The sequence below is a fragment of the Panulirus ornatus genome, chromosome 44 (assembly GCF_036320965.1).
Source record: "Panulirus ornatus isolate Po-2019 chromosome 44, ASM3632096v1, whole genome shotgun sequence".
Taxonomy (NCBI): domain Eukaryota; kingdom Metazoa; phylum Arthropoda; class Malacostraca; order Decapoda; family Palinuridae; genus Panulirus; species Panulirus ornatus.
The window spans coordinates 3,646,220-3,668,510 of NC_092267.1; the positions used below are offsets into that span (position 1 = coordinate 3,646,220).

Below are 22,291 nucleotides of genomic sequence, written 5' to 3' on the forward strand. Positions count from 1 at the left end.
TGGAATATCCTCACCTGGCCCCCTCTGTTCCTTCTTTTGGAAAATTAAGAAAAAAACGAGAGGGGAGGATTTCCAGCCCCCCGCTCCCTCCCCTTTTAGTCGCCTTCTACGACACGCAGGGAATACGTGGGAAGTATTCTTAATCCCCTATCCCCAGGGATAATATATATATATATATATATATATATATATATATATATATATATATATATATATATATATACCATCTATATAGCAATATCGTCCCTCATACAAACGCTGAGGCTGCTGGATTTGAACTGCTGTGTGGCATTTTGGAACAATAATGTCAATTTATTAGATGGTCGTGGGGCGGGAGGGGGAAGAAAGTCTCATATGGTCAACGACCATCGATTGTCTGTCTAATTGCTCTTATTGTGTGTGTGTGTGTGTGTGTGTGTGTGTGTGTGTGTGTGTGTGTGTATCTGTGTGTGTGCCTTATCTGACTATATGGATTTGTAATCTTAATTGCCGAACTGTGATCATAAAGTGGTTAGGTTCGCCTCTGTTGCTCAAGAGGTTGTTTGGGAAGGTTAGTAGCTTAAGGGAACTCGAGGAATATGATTAAGAAGTAATTAAAGGAAAAAAAATCCAAAGATCATGAATTACGAAACAGGTCTGAATGAAGATGATGGTATATGTGCGTTATACTATGTGTGCCTAGGTTATATGGTGCAAATATATGTGGAATCTTGATTAAGGATCACACAAAAAAGATATTATTGGGAGGAACATATGCTTAAAAGTGGCGAAAACGGAGACTTATTGTAAATATTAAAGCAACCCTCTTGCACTTGCTTATTTAAAGTGAAGAGCAACCCTCTTCCACTTATTTTAGGTAAACATCAGCTTTAAAACGTTACGTAAACAGGAGGGAAATATAGAACAGAGGGTTTTCAGCTAAGGTCAAGGATAACCAAAAAAAAGTTTCAAAGTCCAGTAGAAACGAATTTGAAATCAAGGAATACAAGCACTTGTGTTTTTCTTTTTGTCAATATTCTCTGATTAAAGACAGCTTTTGTAAGAGATGAGAGGAAATGGAATGTAAAGTCATAGACTAAAAACAAATCAATATAAAACGTATACATCACTGGTCAGACTCGAACCCTGCTAGGGTTAGCTAGCTGGACGTTCGTCCCAAGGTTCGAATCCTACCCCGTGATGTATATGATTTATATAACCCAGGGAAGAACGTCCACCTACCCCACCCAGGGCTCGAATCCGACCCATGATGTATGTACAATTGTCTTTCTATAGATGTAATACTGACACATACTATACAAAGAAGGAACACAAAAAGGAATCCAAACGAGCAAACCACTGGCTTCTTTCGACGATGTTTGTTAGAGTGGATAAGACCAGACACTCATAGACTGCCGTGATGATAGTAATGATGCATTCAGATAATTGGGGAAAATCAACCTTTAAATTCATGTAACTAAGAAGGCGTAAATATGGTTAGTCGTGGACTTGAAGGGAAATATTTATAATTGTTTTTTTCGTAATGGTAATTTATATTACTGTTCTCAACCACTCGAATTGGCACATCATTCCTTACATTAGTAATCCCTTTGAAGTAAATGTACTTCGCCTCATTCGAGACGAAACTTTTGTGACCATTATTATGTGAAGTCAGACGATTCAGGCCTTAAGTAGCTTGTTAGATTAAGATAAAGCCTTTCATAATTTTGATTACCTGTATTGGATCACCTCTTCAGAGGTTTTTCTTTTTTTTTTTTTTTGTCTGATCAAAATTTTTTTCGGCTTTCGTAAAATCTGTTGTTCACTCCAGGAATCATTTTGGTCATTTCCCGCTGTAACTCTTCCCATTCTGTCTGTCTTTCTTCAAGTAGTGTCCAAGGCTGGTCGCAATATTCAATATGGGGACGCAACAGTGAACAGTAAAGAATGAGAATGATTTCTCTGGACTTAGATTCTAATGCCATAGCTATTTGAATAGATTTTTTTGGGTTCTTCTGCTATCACAAAAGAAAACTTGAAAGCACTCGGTGATGTGTTGCAGTTTGCAATCCATTGATTATCATATAGATTAAAAAGAATCATCATTACAATAGATTTCTTTTCCCAACTGTCTAATTCAAATGACTGTCACCTTCATAAGTTTGAGTATCAGGCTAGTGCACTGGATCGCACTTTTGCAGTATCGTTCACCTTATCTCTATGACGTCCCACGTTAAGGTATCAGTAGGCTGTATATCTCCCCATATCTATACAACGTCCTACATTACCGAGGCATCATTAGGCTGTATATCTCCCCATATCTACACATTATCGAGGCATCATTAGGCTGTATATCTCCCCATATCTACACATTATTGAGGCATCATTAGGCTGTATATCTCCCCATATCTACACATTACCGAGGCATCATTAGGCTGTATAGCTCCCCATATCTATACGACATCCTACATTATTGAGGCATCATTAGGCTGTATATCTCCCCATATCTACACATTATTGAGGCATCATTAGGCTGTATAGATCCCCATATCTACACATTATCGAGGCATCATTAGGCTGTATATCTCCCCATATCTACACATTATCGAGGCATCATTAGGCTGTATATCTCCCCATATCTACACATTATTGAGGCATCATTAGGCTGTATATCTCCCCATATCTACACATTATCGAGGCATCATTAGGCTCTATAGCTCCCCATATCTGTACGACATCCCACATTATTGAGGCATCATTAGGCTGTATATCTCCCCATATCTACACATTATTGAGGCATCATTAGGCTGTATAGATCCCCATATCTACACATTATCGAGGCATCATTAGGCTGTATATCTCCCCATATCTACACATTATCGAGGCATCATTAGGCTGTATATCTCCCCATATCTACACATTATTGAGGCATCATTAGGCTGTATATCTCCCCATATCTACACATTACCGAGGCATCATTAGGCTCTATAGCTCCCCATATCTGTACGACATCCCACATTATTGAGGCATCATTGGGCTGTATATCTCCCCATATCTACACATTATCGAGGCATCATTAGTCTCTATAGCTCCCCATATCATTTCATTGTTCATTCTACCCACAGAGGAAGAGGTGTGGACGCAAGTACTGCAGCGTGGGGAGCAGCCAGCACCCCGCCACGCTCACTCGGCTGTTATGCACGACAACCAGATGTGGGTGTACGGTGGCATGACGGACCTGCAGGAGCGCAGTGACTTCTGGCGTTTCGACACAGGTAAGGTTGAGCGGCGGCGGAGGGAAAGGTGAAGAGATCGAGGAATGGCTGAACAACACCGCTTGAGGAGGATTAGAATAGTGTGTATATATTTTTTTTAAGTGTGTTACGGAGAGGTGTTTTGCACTCATGTTGTTCTGTCTGGTAATTTTACACATTTTGTACCGTGTCTTTACGCCTTTACACACACACACACACACCTACCTCAGCCCGGTAATCGGCTATCGACCAGCCTCTAAGGGAGGATGAACACCTGGGTTAGGGTGTAGGCCAATTGCCACGCCCAGGATTCGAACCTATGGTGGTCCAACTACCCTAGGCAGACTCTTGGTCAGTAACGCTTACCACTCCACCACGGAGGCGTGTGTGTGAGTGTGTTCAGTGCCTATCTAGCGCTTTAGTAATGCTTTTTTGCTTATGTTTATTACAGTATAGTTATGTGCTCATGGAAAGGTCGTGTGTGGGTAATGCAAACATTGTACTCTAAGAAGGACGCAAATGAGTCTTGTATGAGTGAATATGATCCTGGCCGAGTAAGTGTGTGGTTAAGTAAATGAAATTTGATATATTTCATGTTTCTCTAATGTTGCGCTTTTAGACACAAGATGATGTATGTTTTTTTTTTTTTGTCGTTGATTCTGAGTTGTGTTATTCAGAGACGATCGTAAATGCACAGATTACATTTAAGCTGTTGGTCATAGCGTGATCCCATCTTGTGTCACTGTAAGGAGGGGAATATGTCATCCACTGGTGGTGTCACGGGATGGAGTTCTATTCCCACAGGTCCATGCATTATACTGTAATTGTCCCATATAATTTTTGCAGCCACGTTTGTTTTAACCTTTTGAATTTTTTGTTGTATTTAACTTTATTTTGAATTTTTATTTGCTTTTCAAAAACTGCGTCCGGCTTTACTGCTGTGTTGCTTACAAATGGCCTCAGTTAACCACTGTGAGCCGTTATTCGTCCTTATGTACTCCCAGAAATGTCTTAGCATGATATATATATATATATATATATATAAATATTATCCCTGGGGATAGGGGAGAAAGAATGCTTCCCACGTATTCCCTGCGTGTCGTAGAAGGCGACTAAAAGGGAAGGGAGCCGGGGGCTGGAAATCCTCCCCTCTCCCTTTTTTTTTTTTATTTTCCAAAAGAAGGGACAGAGAAGAGGGCCAGGTGAGGATATTCCCTCAATAGTCCAGTCCTCTGTTCTTAACGCTACATCGCTAATGCGGGAGATGGTAAATAGTATGAAAGAATAAGAAAGATATATATATATATATATATATATATATATATATATATATATATATATATATATATATATATATATATATATATATATATTCCTTTCATACGTTCGCCCACACACCCCAAACCCAATCCCTTTTAGCCGAATGTCGTACGTTCACCCATTGCTCACACACACACTTTAGGTGAGTGTCCTTGTAAGCAGCCGTTCGTGGGCGAGGGACAGATGCTTCTCTGATGGTATCTGGTCCGAGGATCATTACGGACGCGGATGGCAGAGCTGACTAACAGAGGATGTTGTTTGGCAGCGGCGCATTGGTCGATGCTGACTGGAAAGCTTTATCGACTTTTGTGGGGTAACCTATTGGATGTGTTGGGGTTAAGAGTTAGTGTAGCTGTGTCAGGTAAGGAGTCGACGATCGGAGTTGGGTTTCACTTAGAATCCAACCCTGTCACCAGAGTCCTGTCTCTTTGTTTATAGAAACGGATACACGTACATTGCATCCATGCTGTCCAACGGCACAAAGTCTCTGCAGTTGAGATTGGTAAGGCCAAGGGCGGGTGCTCCAGTCCCTCTGACCACAACCTATGTTGAAATTCGTGAGGAAAACGTAACCTTATTTCTTCTGTAAAGAAACTGCTTTAGACCAACCAAATGTCTGCTTAATATATTTCACTTAGAATGTACTTTAAGCAATTAAATACTCCTGATACCACGGTAAAGCAAATGTTTACTTTCAAGTGCTCATGCATAAGTAAAGCAATACTGACAATAATTTTATTTGTTTTTTGGATGCTTTGTAGAAATGAAGCACACGTTTAGCCATTGTCCAATAGTATCATCTGAACACTTTAGATGGACACTACACATGATTCAACACGAGTAGATGACATCCTACAGAGATCATTCTGTAACAACCTTGCCGTGCCAGTGTGTGTGTCTAGTTACCTATGGCTCATCTAAGATCTGGCCAGTTGTTGCTAAGAGAAGCTACTCCATCGAGTGTGCGGACTGTGGGTCATGCGTAGGTTTATCTCACCCGGCGTAAACCTTCATGACACACAAGGCAGACACAACGAGACTACTCGTAGATGACCATTCCTACTCCATTTCCGATGTATCTAAGTATGGCTGATCAGACAGCTAAGTTCCTGTCGCTGCACCTGATAGGGATGATAGACTGATAGTGGTAGATAGAGGGAATAATGGATATAGATCGATAGACTGATTGATGGACAGGTAGAGATAATTTTGATTGAGTTGATTCTATTTACTTCCTTGATAGTCTTTTGAAAATAGAATTTATTTGCCTTTTAATGAGAAATTCATGGATGTCTTCATTTCTTATCTCTTCATGCTAAACTAGAGGTTTAGTGGTACAGGCAGAGCCGTCGTCGGTCCATTTCCTCAGCGCATCTCTTTAATCAATTTTCCACAATTTCTCGAAAGGTTCTGTGTTCAGTTTCATTTGTGTCACAGCAGCTCCCTTGGTGTGAGCTTCAACTCTCCGTCCGTCCTCAATACAGCCTAAGGATCACCCCAGCCCTTTGCATGCCACAGGAGCGTGTGGCTGGGCCTGTGTACAAGCTACTTGTACAAGTGCTGGATCCATGTAACTAACTCCGTCTTCTGCTGACCAGAAATGTAACTTCTCTGGAGGAAAATTCTCTTGACTGTCCCAAATTCAACGTATCTATTCTACGTTTGACGTCGATCAGTGGTGAGGCAGAAGCATTCTTCTCCCTGGTTGTACCACTGTCCCCAGAGATTCCAATATTCTCCCTTAATCTCTCCCGGGCAGTCCAGTATGAGAGGGAGCAAACTTATTCGAGTGGAGTCCGGCAAGTGGCTGCCCAGTTCTCAGGAAGAAAGTGGTGGCGATAAGGAGTTGCTTCCTGGCTGCTCTTTGGTCCTCTTACTTTCCCCACTGTCTGAACGCATCTCCCTGGCTCGCCACAGCTGCCATCAGCAAATTGAGTTATCATACACAAGTCCCGTCTGTCCCTGACTTTAGACAGCCGCTGGGGGTCTCAGCTGGGCAGTAGTTCCCGGAGGAACACAGATTTGACCGTTCTGCGTCTCCCAGCGTCTGAATGTCTTTATCAGACTCTCCTTCAGACATTACTGGGTGGACGGTGCCAAGCTAAGACCTCAAGTTCCCCTGAAATAATGGCGTTAGCCCAACACTCTCGGCTAGACAAGAACTTCCCACCTCAGTCAGCCCTTCCATTCACGTCTCCCGGAGTTCTTAAGATCAAAGACCAAACACATCCCCGCCTCCAGGATCCTTTGTCTTCTTTTAACCTTTCGTATATCTAAAGGAGATGCACTTTATCAGGAATATGCCTGAATGTTAATCTTTGATACTGAGATTTGAATTTTGATATTTATATCGATGACTTTGACGTCCAGTGTTTATGGTACTGCCTTTGTACGAAGATAAATCTCTCCACTGCCTGTTTTGTGTGATGAGAGATTGCATATATAGTCTTCACACATCCTCCCAGCGGCTGGATATGTAAAGGTATATCCATCCTCGTCTGAGGAGGAGACAAATATGGATTCACTTTTCCTGAAATTCTAATCGCCCTCCTCATCCACGCGTACTTGTCTGCAGTTTCTCGCGTTAGCGAGGTAGCGCCAGGAACAAACGAAGAAAGCTGCATTTGCTCATGTCTGTTTTTCTAGCTGTCAAGTGGAATGCACCGACTGTTTGTTTTTGTATCTGTTTCTAAAAGATGGAACGGACAGTTGACCGAGAGGGCAAAGAAATATCTCTATCTTCTCCGTAGGATCACCAAAGTCCCAATAGATTTTTAAGTTGATTTTTGTGTTCTGACGAACATGCAAAGAGGGAATCGTTCTACCCACGAGATTAATCTCAGTTTTAGACCAAAACTAAGTTTAAATTTTTTGTCTTTTCGAATGAATGTTTACACGACTCTCAACACCCTCTTGGTTGTCTTAGAAATTGCAGCTCTCCTGTTCTGATCTGAGGCGCTACGTTCGTAAGTCTCCTGCTTGGCTCATATTGCGGTTAAAGTGCTGCACGAGACCTTAATTTTGCGGTTAAAGCGCTGCATGAGACCTTAATTTTTCCCCATCTACATCAGCACAAGTCTTGTGCTGGGGGAGAGGTACCGACACGATCACGCAAGTCAACTCAGGACATGTATACGTCTCCTGTACGTTCGTGATAACGATATCCTCCCTGATGGCTTTTCGAACCTCACAATCTCCCGTGATACTTGGTCAGAGCAATGATGAAAACTAACACGTATACGTCTGTTGGATGGAAGACTTTTGAGCAAGTTGAGATCCATGCATTAGTGGCCTTCCTTCGTCCAAGACTCTCGTAATTCATAACTTGAATTTCCCACCCCTGGATCTGTGGACTCCAGTAAGACCTGTAGTCTCTTACTTTGGGACATTTGTTTTTCGGACCCTCGAGTGTCTACTTATCCTATGCAAGAAGAGCATTCTAAGCAAAGGCATAAAAGACATCACGTCTTTGCACTGATAACAGAAGTCAGAGTGTATGTTATGATGGCCCTGATATTCATCTTTATGCTTGTCTTTGATCATGGACCAAGCCTCACAGTGGTTTTGGGCGTTTCATGCACCTCCTTCCCCAACTCGTGTTCTTATGGATGATATGATGGAGACTGGTTCACCCTTAACCCACATTGTAGCAATAAACCATCTACTAAAAGTTAATTTTCTTATTTTCCATTAGGATAATCGTATGGAAGTATAGGTAAAAGGATATTCGTGCATTGTTTGTCGAATAGAATATGAATATAGGGTTATAGTTGGTAATAATAGGAATACCTTTGTTGTCTTGCCTGATGGTGTTAAACTTACCTCACAGATACCATACGAAGTGAGAGGTTCTAGAGGAGACTTTGGGCATCAGTTCGGTGCTAGCTACCGTATACCATGGGGCCTCATGACGAAGGTTCAACTCCAACACACCTGCAGTTAGTTTTGGCCGTATAGACCAACTTTTCTAAAAGTATAAAACGTAATGTAAAAGACTTAAAATCAAGGTAGTCTGGCACTCTTCTTTGAGTCACTGTGACACACTCCCAGAATATCGGTTCTGATTGCCAACTTGGCATAAGCTCGACCCCAGTCAACCGGACACCTTATTGGAGAAAATTTGGAATCTCCACTGTAACAGAACTGACAGCTTGGAGCCTGGGGACTTCTGTAGTGTTACTTTGCCCGCCAAGACTCCTGTTAGCCTGTGATGAATTAGCCCACGAGATCCCGTGGGAGAGATCGATGACAGCGAGTTTACCCATGTCTAGGTTCGCTGTTTTGACCTTAATTTCTAAAACATAATCTTACGAATATGGAGCACTTGAGATAGTCACAAGTGAGAGTTATGATACACCAATGTAAAGGCACACGATTCGTCTAGGAAAAGGGTGGGACTTACCAGACCAGTTTAGTCAATGGGAGAACGAAAGCCAGACGGACAAGAGGCCAGCCGGATGAGTTAAGGAAGGTCTTACGTTGGAAGATGTAGAATAATATGTCTGCTCTAACCTCGTGTTGCTTCTCCAACGCCTAATAATCCCTGCATTCGTTCACACTCAGTCTCTATCTGTCATATGTAATGCACCGAAACCACAGCTCTCTTTCCACATCCAGGCCTCACAAAACTTTCCATGGTTTACCCCAGACACTTCGCATGCCCTGGTTCAATCCGTTAACAGCACGTCGACCCCGATATACCACATCGTTCCAATTTGGACGAGTTTTGCAGGGAAGTATTGCGAATGAGTAGATGTATAAACGAAAGAGGCAGGAGGTCAAGAGAAAGGTGTAAGAAGTGAAAAAGAGGGCAAATGAAAGTTGGGGTGAGAGAATATCATTAATTTGTAAGGAGGCTAAAAAGATGTTTGGAAAGAGGTAAATAAAGTGCGTAAGACAAGAAAACAAATGGGAACATCGGTGAAGGGTGTTAAAGGGGAGGTAATAGCAAGTAGTGTTGAAGTGAGAAGGAGATTGAATGAGTATTTTGAAGGTCTGTTGAATGTGTTTGATGATAGAGTGGCAGATATAGGATGTTTTGGTCGAGGTGGTGTGCGACGAGAGAGGGTAAGAGAGAATGGTTCGATGAACAGAGAAGAGGTAGGGAAAGCATTGCAGAAGATGAAAGCCGGCAAGGCTCCTGGTTTGGATGGTATTGCAGTGGAAATTATTAAAAATGGGGGTGACTGTTGTTGACTAGTTAGTAAGATGTATGTTTCATGGTGAAGTGCCTGAGGATTAGCGAAATGCATGAATAGTGCCATTATACTAAGGCAAAGGGAATAAAGGTGAGTGTTCAAATTACAGAGGTATAAGTTTGTTGAGTATTCCTGGGAAATTATATGGGAAGATATTGATCGAGAACGTAAAGGCATATACAGAGCATCATATTGGGGAAGAAGAAAGTGGTTTCAGAAGTGGTAGAGGATGTGTGTATCAGATGTTTAAAGAATATATGTTAGAAATACTTAGAAAAACAGATGGATTTGTTTGTAGCAGTTATGGATCTGGAGAAGGCATATGACAGTTGATAGAGATGCTCTGTGGAAGGTATTAAGAGTATATGTTGTGGGAGGTAAGTTGCTAGAAGCAGTGAAAAGTTTTTATCAAGGATGTAAGGTATGTGTACGAGTAGGAAGAGAGGAAAATGATTGGTTCCCAATGAATGTCGGTTTGCGGTAGGATTGCGTGATGTCTCCATGGTTGTTTAATTTGTTTATGGATGGGGTTGTTTGGTAGGTGAATGCAAGAGTTTTGGAGAGAGGGGCAAGTATGCATTCTGTCGTGGATGAGAGGGCATAGGAAGTGAGTCAGTTGTTGTTCGGTTATGATGCATCGCTGGTGGCTGATTCGGGTGAGAAATTGCGGAACTTATTGACTGAGTTTGGCAAAGAGTGTGAAAGAAGAAAGCAGAGTAAATGTGAATTAGAGCAAGGTTCAGTAGGGTTGAGGGACAAGTTAACTGGGAGGTAAGTTTGATCGGAGAAAAACCGGAGAAAGTGAAGTTTTTAGCTATCTGGGAGTGGATTTAGCAGCGGATGGAACCAGGGAAGCGGAAGTGAGTCACATGGTGGAGGAGGGGGCGAAGGTTCTGGGAGCGTTGAAGAATGTGTTGAAGGCGAGAACGTTATCTCGCAGAGCAAAGATGGGTATGTTTGAAGGAATGATGGCTCCTACAATGTTACATGGTTGCGAGGCATGGACTATAGATAGGGATGTGTGGAGGAGGGTGGATGTGTTAACCGGGAGGTAAGTTTGAATGGAGAAAAACTGTAGAAAGTGAAGTTTTTAGCTATCTGGGAGTGGATTTAGCAGTGTGTTGAGGTGGTTTGATCAAGTAATGAAAGGGTAAAGGAGATGTTTGGTAATAAAGTGTGTGGTTGAGAGAGCAGAAGAGAGTGTATTGAAATGGTTTGGTCACATGGGAGACCAAATTGGAGGTGGAAGGATGGAGTGAAAACGATTTTGAGCGATTGGGGCATGAACATACAGGAGGGTGAAAGGCGTGCAAGGAATAGAGTAAATTGGAACGATGTGGTATACTGGAGTTGAAGTGCTGTCATTGGATTGAACCAGGGCATGCGAAGCGTCCTAGGTAAACCATGGAAAGTTTTGTAGGGCCTGGGTGTGGAAAGGGAGATGTGGTTTCGGTGCATTATACATGACAGCTAGAGACTGAGAGTGAACGAATGTGGCCTTTGTTTTCGTTTCCTAGCGCTACCTTGCGCGGGCCTGGGAGGAGGAGGAGGAGAGGGGGGGGGGGGAGGTTGCCATTTTATGTGTGGCTGGGTGGCGACGGGAAAGGATGAAGGCAGCATGTATGAATATGTACATGTGTATATATGTCTGTGTATGTATATGTATGTATACGTTGAAATTTAAAGGCATGTATATGTGCGTGTGTGGGCGTTTATGTATATACATTTATATGTGGGTGGGTTGGGCCATTCTTTCGTCTGTTTCCTTGCGCTACCTCGGTAACGCGGAAAAAAGCGACTATGTATGATATATATATATATATATATATATATATATATATATATATATATATATATATATATATATATATATATATATATATTCGCCATTTCCTGCATTATCGAGGTATGGTTAAGAACAGAGGACTGAGCCTTAGAGGGAATATCCTCACTGGGCCCCTTTCTCTTTTCCTTATTTTGGAAAAGTAAAACGTGAGGGTAGGATTTCCAAGCCCCCCCCCCACCGTCTCCCTCCCCTTTTAGTCGCCTTATACAACCCGCAGGGATTTATACATATTGCAATCTGTATCTGTGACTGCAGATTCTGACGACTTTGCAGAAAATCTTCTGAGATCCAGAGTCTGTTGATGATACCCATCTAGTTCACTGGTATATCATCTGACTCAGCCAACAACGCACGAAGATGAGCAGTGTGTGTGTGTGTGTGTGCAGCGATGTGGTGCAGCAGTACGGCGATTCGTTAACTTTGAACAATCCATTATGATGCATCCTTATTTCCCAAAGGACAACCTCCATTCCCCCCTCCATTCAACCCTGAGTCTTGTGTTTAACTATTTGTGGATCCAGTTTGATGGTGAGCAAGTATAGTCTTAGAAATGGCCTCCGTTGCTTCCCTACCTATGTAGATCTGAAATGAGAGGGTTTTACTGCGAAACCAAATACTAAAACACACTTAGCTCGTGATTACGCCCTTACAGGGAATATAGTTTTCGCTAAAGACAAGAGTTAGTAGGATATAGATGTATGATTCGAGACCTTCATATAACGTGATTTTCATACATCCACAGAATAATGCATCGCACTAGTTGTCTCGTCCATGCCAATCTAGATATTAAGGATCTGGTTTTCTGTTATTCTATGCCATATGCCTCCGCTTTCCTCTACCTCAAGCGTCATAAAGGAATCATTTTGGGCAACAAATTTTTAGACTCTGATCATGGCCTTCCCATTCCCGTAGTGAAGCTTCGGTGGACATAGTCTGTGGTCTAATACTATATTGAGATGCAGCAGTATGGAGCCATATAGCTTCATGTGCTAGTAAGCTTCCAGTGTGTCTCCTGTGTTGGAATGGACGCGAGGGAGACGCATTTTTCATCCCTGGCAATACCGAGTGTCTGCCATTATCTCAGACTATCTGTTTAGAATATGTTTTCCAGAAAAACCTCTGTTGTCTTACCTTTTGGTTCATTCCCTTGAATGGTCGACAAACAACGTATCTTTCTTTGCTGTGAGGAGAGGCTGGTGTATACCTCGCTTGGCTTTCGACATATTACTTTGAGATGGGTTATGACTTTTCCTTTCCCTGAGCCTGGAATGTCGTTTATTCCATTTACCCTCGACGATTTTTAGTCCTTACTGAAGGATAAACTGCCGCGTATGTCAATGCTGTGGCTCAGGACGTATCCCACTAGCGGTAGGACGCGTCAGTTATGCTCGTCTCTAGTAGATATCTTCTTAGCCTGAGATACGTTGATATCTTTTTTATATTGTAAACCATAGTCCATTGCTCCATCCATGTATTTTGCACCTCTCACCACATATGGCGTCTACTGTTTTTAGTTTTTCATGGAACAGCCCAGTTTCGCTAGTGGTTACCACTGTATGAATGTGCAATTTGATTGTACCACTGATTGTCTATACGACATGAAGAGAGGAGGAGCTCCACCCAGACAACATAATGATCATTAATGACTTAAAAACTTTCTGACCCGTCGGTCAGAACCTCGAGAAGTTTGGAAATATTCTGGAATATCCTCATCAGTGTTGTCGTAGCCGAACATTCACCCACTTTGCTCGAACGCTACAGTTGAACAGACCACACTTGAACTAGAATTAAGGATGGGTCCTCTTGCCCATAGAAAGACCTGCAAGTGCCTACAGGAACAACTGATGTATGGATCGGCTAACTCCTGTGAGGATTGTCCAGTAGAATACAACCTCCCTACATTGTCAAAGGATAGACTTCCCTCCCACCATAATACGCCCTCAATCCACTTGAATGACTCACAAAAACTTAATCCTTTTTCATCAGAGAAGGATTACGAGACTGAAGACAGACACACTCCTCCTGTGGTGTGGCCGTCAACTTTATGGAACTCTTTATTTCTGACGATTAAAAACCCAGAGCCACGGCGATGGAGAAGAAGCCTCGCAAAACTATCTCAGAACTCTAAGGTACCGATCCAGCTCGGTGAAAATCCTTTATTTACTCTGCGAATACACCCATTTACTCCCTCGTACGTGCTACGAAAGTCAACTAAAGGCAAATCCACTTCCAGCTTACTTAACTATATATTCCACAGTACAATAAAACGTAATGAAGCTAAACACTCTCAGCAGCTTCAGTAACAGGTACACTATTTGTTCTGCTCACAGTTCTCTCGAATCCCCATCATTGCCTTCCCCAGTGCAGGCTGAACAGCACCAGCTTCAAGATCAAGTATGTCAACATCTGTCCACACTGACAGCTCAATTGCCCAGTGACGCCAGACTGAGGTAGCTCAGACTAGTTACAAGGTTCTCTGCGATGACGTTGCCATACTCGCTTGTGATGGTACGCGTAACAGTAGGAGTAAGGTAGACATTCAGATGGTAGATAGTAGTTTTTTTCCACCAGGTTCCAATCGTACGCTGAATGAGGATGATGAATACATTTTCATGCTGAGAAATGCTGGTTGAAATGCTTTACACTAATCGACCTCTGGCCACTTGGATTCGAGCGCGTAGGTTCGAATCCTCTTTGCGATATAGGTTTGAATCCTATTTGCATTAGTCGGTCCACAGTCAACCCAGCCGTTCACCCTCCCTGACGGATTGGTCAGTAGATTTGGAACGTGGCTTAAGCTTGGAAATATGTTCAGTAATGATATTAACGTAAGATCTTTCATTCACGTTCAAAGTATGTTACAATTAAACTAAGATTTTAGACACAAGATGCTACTCGGAGTAAAGGAAAGATAAGCTAGCGACACGTAACCCAAAAAGAGGTAACAGTGTGCTGTGAGCTAATGTTTTTTGTGGGCTGTACTGAACTGACGAATGTCGTATGCGTCATGTTACGCTTCTGGCAATAAACTCTTCCAAATCTATTGCCACGAGGAAGAATGAAACACGATAAACCCAGATGTATGTACTTCCGTGTAGAATCACGAAAGTAAACAAAGGCTTATTGTGTTTCATTCATTCTTGTGGTTATCAGCATGTACTACGTTACGCGCATCACTGTGACCTACTACAGAATATGTATATATATTTGTTTTATATATATATATATATATATATATATATATATATATATATATATATATATATATATATATATATATATATATATTATCCTTTGGGATCGGGGAGACAGAATACTTCCCACGTATTCCCTGCGTGTCGTAGAATGCGACTAAAAGGGGAGGGAAGTGGGTGGCTGGAAATCCTCCCTTCCAGTTTTTACTTTTCCAAAAGAAGGAACGGAGAAGGGGGGGCCAAGTGAGGATTTGCCCTCTGAGGCTCAGTCCTCTAAGATCAACATCCTGCCAGTTGCAAGTGTTGCAACGACCTGGGCACAGTAATCAAGACGATGGAGATGATCTCTATGCAACAAAACAAATTGAATGAGGAGCAGGCTTTTGCAAGCAGCCTTCATGTGCTTCTTTAACATGAGCTGTAATACCAAGCACTACTTATACAGCAGGCAGCTGTTAACACATTATTACCTATGCCATTAGCGGGTCTAGGATGGCCTGCCTGCCGTGGCTCGGATGAATGTTTAACCCCGCCATCATGTTAGGCCTTGTACAGAATATGGGGGGTGGATAAAAAATGTAAATTTTCTTTACATCTATTTATCATAGGAACTCCCTACCCCTTCCTTTCATGTACATTGTTTCTGAAAATAGCATACGTGTTTTTTTTTTTTTTGTTTTTTTTTTCAATATTTAGATGTGATTAAATTCGGATGACATAAATTTGCATGAAATGAGTGAGAGAATGAGTGAGGAAAGACTGACAAAGAGGATATGTGTGTCAGAGGTGAAGGGAACGAGGAGAAGTGGGAGACCAAATTGGAGGTGGAAAGATGGAGTGAAAAAGATTTTGAGCGATCGGGGCCTGAACATGCAGGAGGATGAAGGGTGTGCAAGGAATAGTGAATTGGAACGATGTAGTATACCGGGGTCGACGTGCTCTCAGCGGATTGAACCAGGGCATGTGAAGTGTCTGGGGTAAACCATGGAAAGTTTTGTGGGGCCTGGATGTGGAAAAGAAGCTGTGGTAGCGAGGTAGCGCTAGGAAAAGACAACAAAGGTCACATTCGTTCACACTCAGTCTCTAGCTGTCATGTGTAATGCACCGAAACCACAGTTCCCTTTCCACATCCAGGCCCCACAAAACTTTCCATGGTTTACCCCAGACACTTCACATGCCCTGGTTCAATCCATTGACAGCACGTCGACCCCGGTATACCACATCGTTCCAATTCACTATTCCTTGCACACCCTTCATCCTCCTGCATGTTCAGGCCCCGATTGCTCAAAATTTTTTGAACTCCATCCTTCCTCCTCCAATTTGGTCTCCCACTTCTTCTCGTTCCCTCCACATCTGACATATATATATCCTCTTTGTCAGTCTTTCCTCACTCATTCTCTCCATGTGAGCAAACCATTTCAAAACACCCTCTTATGCTCTCTCTACCACACTCTCCCTCTCACCACACATCTCTCTTGCCCTTTCATTACTTACACGATCAAACCACCTCACACCACATGGTCCTCAAACATCAACCACACTCTCTTTATTACCACACATCTCTTACCCTTTCATTACTTGATCAAACCACCTCACATCCACCCTCCTACGCACAACCCTATCTATAGTCCATGCCTCGCAACCATATAACATTGTTGGAACTACTATTCCTTCTAACATGCCCATTTTTGCTCTCCTAGATAACGTTCTCGCCTTCCACACATTCTTCAACGCTCCCAGATCCTTCACCTTTTCTCCTATGCTGTGAATCACTTTTTGCTTCCATGGTTCCATCCGCTGCTAAATCCTCTCACAGATATCTGAAGCACTTCACTTCCTCCAGTTTTCCTCCATTCAAACTTGCTTCCCAATCAACGTCTCCCTCAACCCTTATTCGCCTTGTTCACATTTACTCTCTGCTTTCTTCGTTCACATACTTTACCAAACTCAGTCACCAACTTCTGCAGTTTCTCACCCGAATCAGCCACCAGCGCTGTATCATCAGTGAACAACAATTGACTCGCTTCCCTAGCCCTCTCATCCAGAACAGACTGTATACTTGCCCCTCTCTCCAAAACTCTTGCATTCACTTCCCTAACAACTCTATCCATAAACAAATGAAACAACCATGGAGACATCACGCATCCCTGTCGCAAACAGACATTCACTGGGAACCAATCAATTTCCTCTTTTCTTACTCGTTTATATGCCTTACATCCTTGATAAAAATCATATGCCTTCTCCAGATCCATAAATGCTACATACAGATCCATTTGTTTTTCTAAGTATTTCCCACATACATTCTTCAAAACAGACACCTGTGATCCACACATCCTCTACCACTTCTGAATGCACTCTGCTCTTCCCCAATCTGATGCTCTGTACATGCCTTCACCCTCTCAATCAATATCCTCCCATATAATTTCCCAGCAATACCCAACAAACTTTTTTTTTTTTTCTTTGTCGCTGTCTCCCGCGTTTGCGAGGTAGCGCAAGGAAACAGACGAAAGAAATGGCCCAACCCACCCCCATACACATGTATATACATACGTCCACACACGCAAAATATACATACCTACACAGCTCTCCATGGTTTACCCCAGACGCTTCACATGCCCCGATTCAATCCCAACATACTCCCAACAAACTTATACCTCTGTAATTTGAACACTCACCTTTATCCCCTTTGCCTTTGTACAATGGCACTATGCATGCATTCCGCCAATCCTCAGGCATTTCACTATGAACCATACATACATTGAATATCCTCACCAACCAGTCAACAACACAGTCACCCCCTTTTTTAATAAATTTCACTGCAATACCATCCAAACCCGCCACCTTGCCGGCTTTCATCTTCCGCAAAGCTTTGACTACATCTTCTCTATTTACCAAATTATTCTCCCTGACCCTCTCACTTCGCACACCACCTCGACTAAAACACCCTATTTCTGCCACTCTGTCATTCAACAAACCTTCAAAATACTTACTCCATCTCCTCCTCACTTCACCACTACTTATAATTACCTCCCCATTAGCCCCTTTCACCGATGTTTCCATTTGTTCTCTTGTCTTACGCACTTTATTTGCCTCCTTCCAATACATCTTTTTATTCTCCCTAAAATTTGATGAAATCTCTCACCCCAACTCTCATTTGCCCGCTTTTTCTCTTCTTGCACCTTTCTTTTGACCTCCTCCCCTCTTTGTTTTATACCTCTCCCAGTCATTTGCACTATTTCCTTGCAAAAATCATCCAAATGCCTCTCTCTTCTCTTTCACTAACAATCTTACTTCATCCCACCACTCGCTTCAGTTTCTAATCTGCCCACGTCCCACCTTTCTCATGCCACAAGCATCTTTTGCACAAGCCATCACTGCTTCCCTAAATAATTCCCATTCCTCTCCCACTTCCCTTACGTCATTTGCTATCAATTTTTTCCATTCTGCACTCAGTCTCCCCTGGTACTTCCTCACACAAGTCTCTTCACCCCAACATCCTCTCTTCTTTATTGAAAACCTCTGCAAATCTTCGCCTTCGCCTCCACAAGATAATGATCAGACGTCCCTTCAGTTGCCCTTCTCAGCACATTAACATCCAAAAGTCTCTCTTGCGCCTATCAATTAACGCGTAATCCAGTAACACTCGCTTGCCATCTCTCCTATTTACATACGTATACTTATGTATATCTCTCTTTTTAAACCAGGTATTCCCAATTACCAACTGGTATGGTTGAACTTGATTCCAAAATAAATTTCTCAACACAGTGTTTGTTACTCTGAAATAACGGATAATCCACATATGCATTCAAGGTTTTCCCTTTTATTTCCCTGATAATATACCGTCATTAGATACAAGGTATCATCAGTATGCTCAATTGACATCATTTGGACTAGTTAGGTCGATAGCGTGACCCCAGCATCAATATGTCCATTGACATCACTTGCTGTTACTTAGGTCGACGGGCGTTTAAGACTACGTTGTTTTGTTTAGATCTTCTTAGATATATTTCCATAAGAGGCTTGGCGAGTTCCTTCACCCGTAGAAAGATATCAAAGTTCTTAAACAGGGAGTGCGTGTGTGTGTGTGTGTGTGTGTGGAATGCTTAACCCTTACACCCACACAGTACCTAGCGAAATTGGTATTTGTCTGAAATGTTAATTAGTAAAATTCTTTTAATAAACTGACGTTGACTATATCCTTATGAAGATGACAACAGCGTTGGGGGGAATAAAAATCAAATTGTTATATGTTAGTCAGTACATTACAGTAATTATAGCGACAGGTCAGAAAACACGAAGAAAATGTGTGGACGAGGCTCAGGTAATCAGCCTTAATGAGTGAAACGTCTTTTTTAAATGACATAAATTGGCTCGTGTTGGACGTCACTGACACATGTATTATTTCACAGTGGGTCGGACGTGGACACAGATCCGGGCAAGACCGAATCCAGGCTACCTCCACTCCCACGTAGCTGCGAAGCTCCATTCCTCCATGGTCGTCTTCGGCGGCGAGCGGCAGGGGGAGATGCTCAATGACTTGTGGAGATTTCACTTCGGTAAGTTGCACACGAACGCCACTGGCCTAGATCCTCCTGAAGGTCTGTGCTCAAAGTTAGTCTTGAAGAAATGTTCGTTGTAGTGCTTCACTTACTGAAGACTTCAGTTCCTTGAATAGAATAGAATGCACGAATTTATAAACCATTTTGTCATGTCCATTCATTTCCGAGGTGACCCCCTTCATTTTCACTCATATGTCAAGGTAAGAAATAAGCTGGTCATCTTCGAGACATCGCTTGATTCGTGTTTGACTATAGATATCCTCGAAGCCACCGATATTCACCTGTGATTCCTATAGCGAAGCCACCGATAATCTTCTGTGATTCCTGTAGCGAAGCCATCGATAATCACTGGTGATTCCCTGTAGCGAAGCCACCGATATTCACCTGTGATTCCCTGTAGCGAAGCCACCGATATTCACCTGTGACTCCTGTAGCGAAGCCATCGATATTCACCGGTGATTCCTGTAGCGAAGTCACTGATATTCGCCAGTTATTCCTGTAGCGAAGCCACCGATATTCACCTGTGATTCCTGTAGCGAAGCCGTCGATATTCACCGGTGATTCCCCGTAGCTCATAAAATCACCGTAGTGGCAGCTGTGGCTGACATAACCTGTCGTGAAGGTCCCAAGTGTAGAGAGACTCTGTAACGCCACCAAGATGGGAGTGAGAGAGGAAAAGTCCATCTAAAAACAAGATGGCCATACCATCCTAAGGCCTGGCGTTCGTTGACATCCAGTCGTGATGTCAGGTGTTTCTGTAGCACATGGGATCAAGGGCAGACACCACTTATTTCTGTAGCTCTTGGAATCGCTTGCAGTTAGCTTGTGAGACAGTGTTTCAGCACACCCTCATCCTTACCAACCTGTAGCCACAGTTAGCATGGTTTACATAAGCAGGTCTTGATAACATGGAATTAGCACCGATACTTTGTTTTCTTGTCTGTTACCAACAGATAACTATTCCTAGTTATCTTTACATCTCCAGCAGTAAGTAACGTTGTTTATATGGATATCTACAGTTATCAAAGATAACTCAATGTAAGTGACATCATGAGCAGCAGTGATTGTAATAACTAACTTCACTGATATTTCGCACTGATGTCTTTCATTTTTCTACGTCAACAAAAGCTGATAAAGATACATCTAGTTATCGATGTCACTTGAGTCACAAACCTCTCATGAAGTCACCTCATTTCATGATATCTTGCTGGATCATCACAACTAATTACTGACATCACTAGTTTGTAGTTATTAGTTACGTCATATGTTGTGTGCGATTTATAGAGTGCCATTGGCTTTTATTGCTAGTATATTGGTAGTACATTAATAGCATGTTGATAGTATATGAACTCGTCAGCGGTTCGAGATCAAAGTTAGGCCATGACTTCACCAGCAGTTCCTGACTTCACCTGCAGATCAATTTTATCACCGGATTATGAAATCGAAACTTGTATATCTGTTTCAGGAACAGTTTGTAAAGTTAACAGTTGATAAATACGTTCTGTCTGTGGCGAAAAGGACACTCGCCCGTAATTCAGTTTATTCAAATGACTTGAGTACAATGGTCGAAAATTTGTTGCGACCAATGTGTGAAAAATCACGATTTCTCAAAGTCTGATGTGAGTCTGGGGTTGTTAAGGCTTACTGCCTCGCTCCCTGTTACTAGTGTGTTTACATGGCCTCTGTACTGAAGCTCTTGTCCATTGACAGAATTAGAAAGGATTTGTATATATGATCTATGATCAGTTTTCGCCCATTGTTCTATTCATATGGTAATCATATAACATCATGTGAATTATTAAGCGTAGATATGAATCGTCTTTGGAAGTAAATAGTAGATCACTGAGAACCGCATTCCTATTTTCATTTTGTTCAGTTGCGACATAGCAGATGTCTTGATGGCAGAGTTCAGTTACGATATAGCACGTATGTTTCGACGGCAACATACCACTTGATCATGCGATACATCAGTGGAGAACACCTTTACGTGGGCCTTCTTATAAGACCTGTGCCACTACTCCCACCATTGCTATGTTGACTACATGAGTGTGTTGTGTTGCTACAGAGCAGACTACAGCTTCAACAAATGCTCTGGAGCTACGAAGCGTTGCATGATTGTTTTAATTTCTCGTGAGAAATTCTCATCATTTTAAACTTTCAGGTTTTGACAGAGGGTTGCCCATGGTCTCTCCTCATGGTTCACACACACTTCTCGCATATCATTTGATTCTTGTCGTCTCGCTTCGTATAGTATTACAGAATTGCTTGTAACCAATAGTTCCCTTATACAGTATTTTTTCTTATGATGTTTATACCCTGTCTGTCTGTCTTCCTACTTATACCCTGTCTGTCTTTCCTCCTATGACCTGTTTTCCCACTATTAGATTTTGCCATGGCTTGTAGTTCACTTATTTCTCTTTCTCATAACTCTTCTTTTTTGTTTGGCCTCTCTCTCTCTCTCTCTCTCTCTCTCTCTCTCTCTCTCTCTCTCTCTCTCTCTCTCTCTCTCTCTCTCTCTCTGTAGCCTATTACTGTTTTACTGTTGCAAAAAAAGGCTATACCTTTTACACTTCCTGCGCCTAAAGAAAATCTCATGGCTTATGGTTTTCTTAATTGTCATTATATCTTAGATCTTGCTTTTCCTTTCATCCTGCAGTTTTTCTATTCTTTCGAGTGTATTCTTCCACTTGATATTCAGTAACAATTCATTTTCCTTTTCTTTCTTGCGCCAGCGCAGCACTTCTGTGGTGGCATAGATGTCAGAGACCTTAAATGCCCTTAGTTACGTAAGGGTTTAAACGGACCGTTCCCTCGGTTCATTTTCTGTCTTGGCTTCGAATCCTCTTTTTGTGGTCAATACTCCTTTTACGACAAGTCGTAACATCATGGAGACTACATCTACTGATTGCGTCTGGCTTTCGGGCCCCAGACACACCCTTAA

At 42.2% G+C, this 22,291-nt stretch overlaps 1 protein-coding gene across 2 annotated transcripts in view; it reads left to right on the forward strand.

Annotated features, from left to right (window-relative positions):
- Window positions 1–22,291, forward strand: part of LOC139762673 (uncharacterized) — a 188,442-nt gene that overhangs the window by 156,661 nt on the left and 9,490 nt on the right. For both annotated transcript variants that reach the window (XR_011715755.1, XM_071687628.1), the window contains exons 4-5: window positions 3,105–3,254; window positions 19,201–19,347. Coding sequence is in view for 1 of the 2 variants with exons in the window: in XM_071687628.1 (XP_071543729.1) it covers window positions 3,105–3,254; window positions 19,201–19,347 (297 nt within the window). In the remaining variant the exon portion in view is untranslated. The remainder of the gene's footprint in view (window positions 1–3,104; window positions 3,255–19,200; window positions 19,348–22,291) is intronic.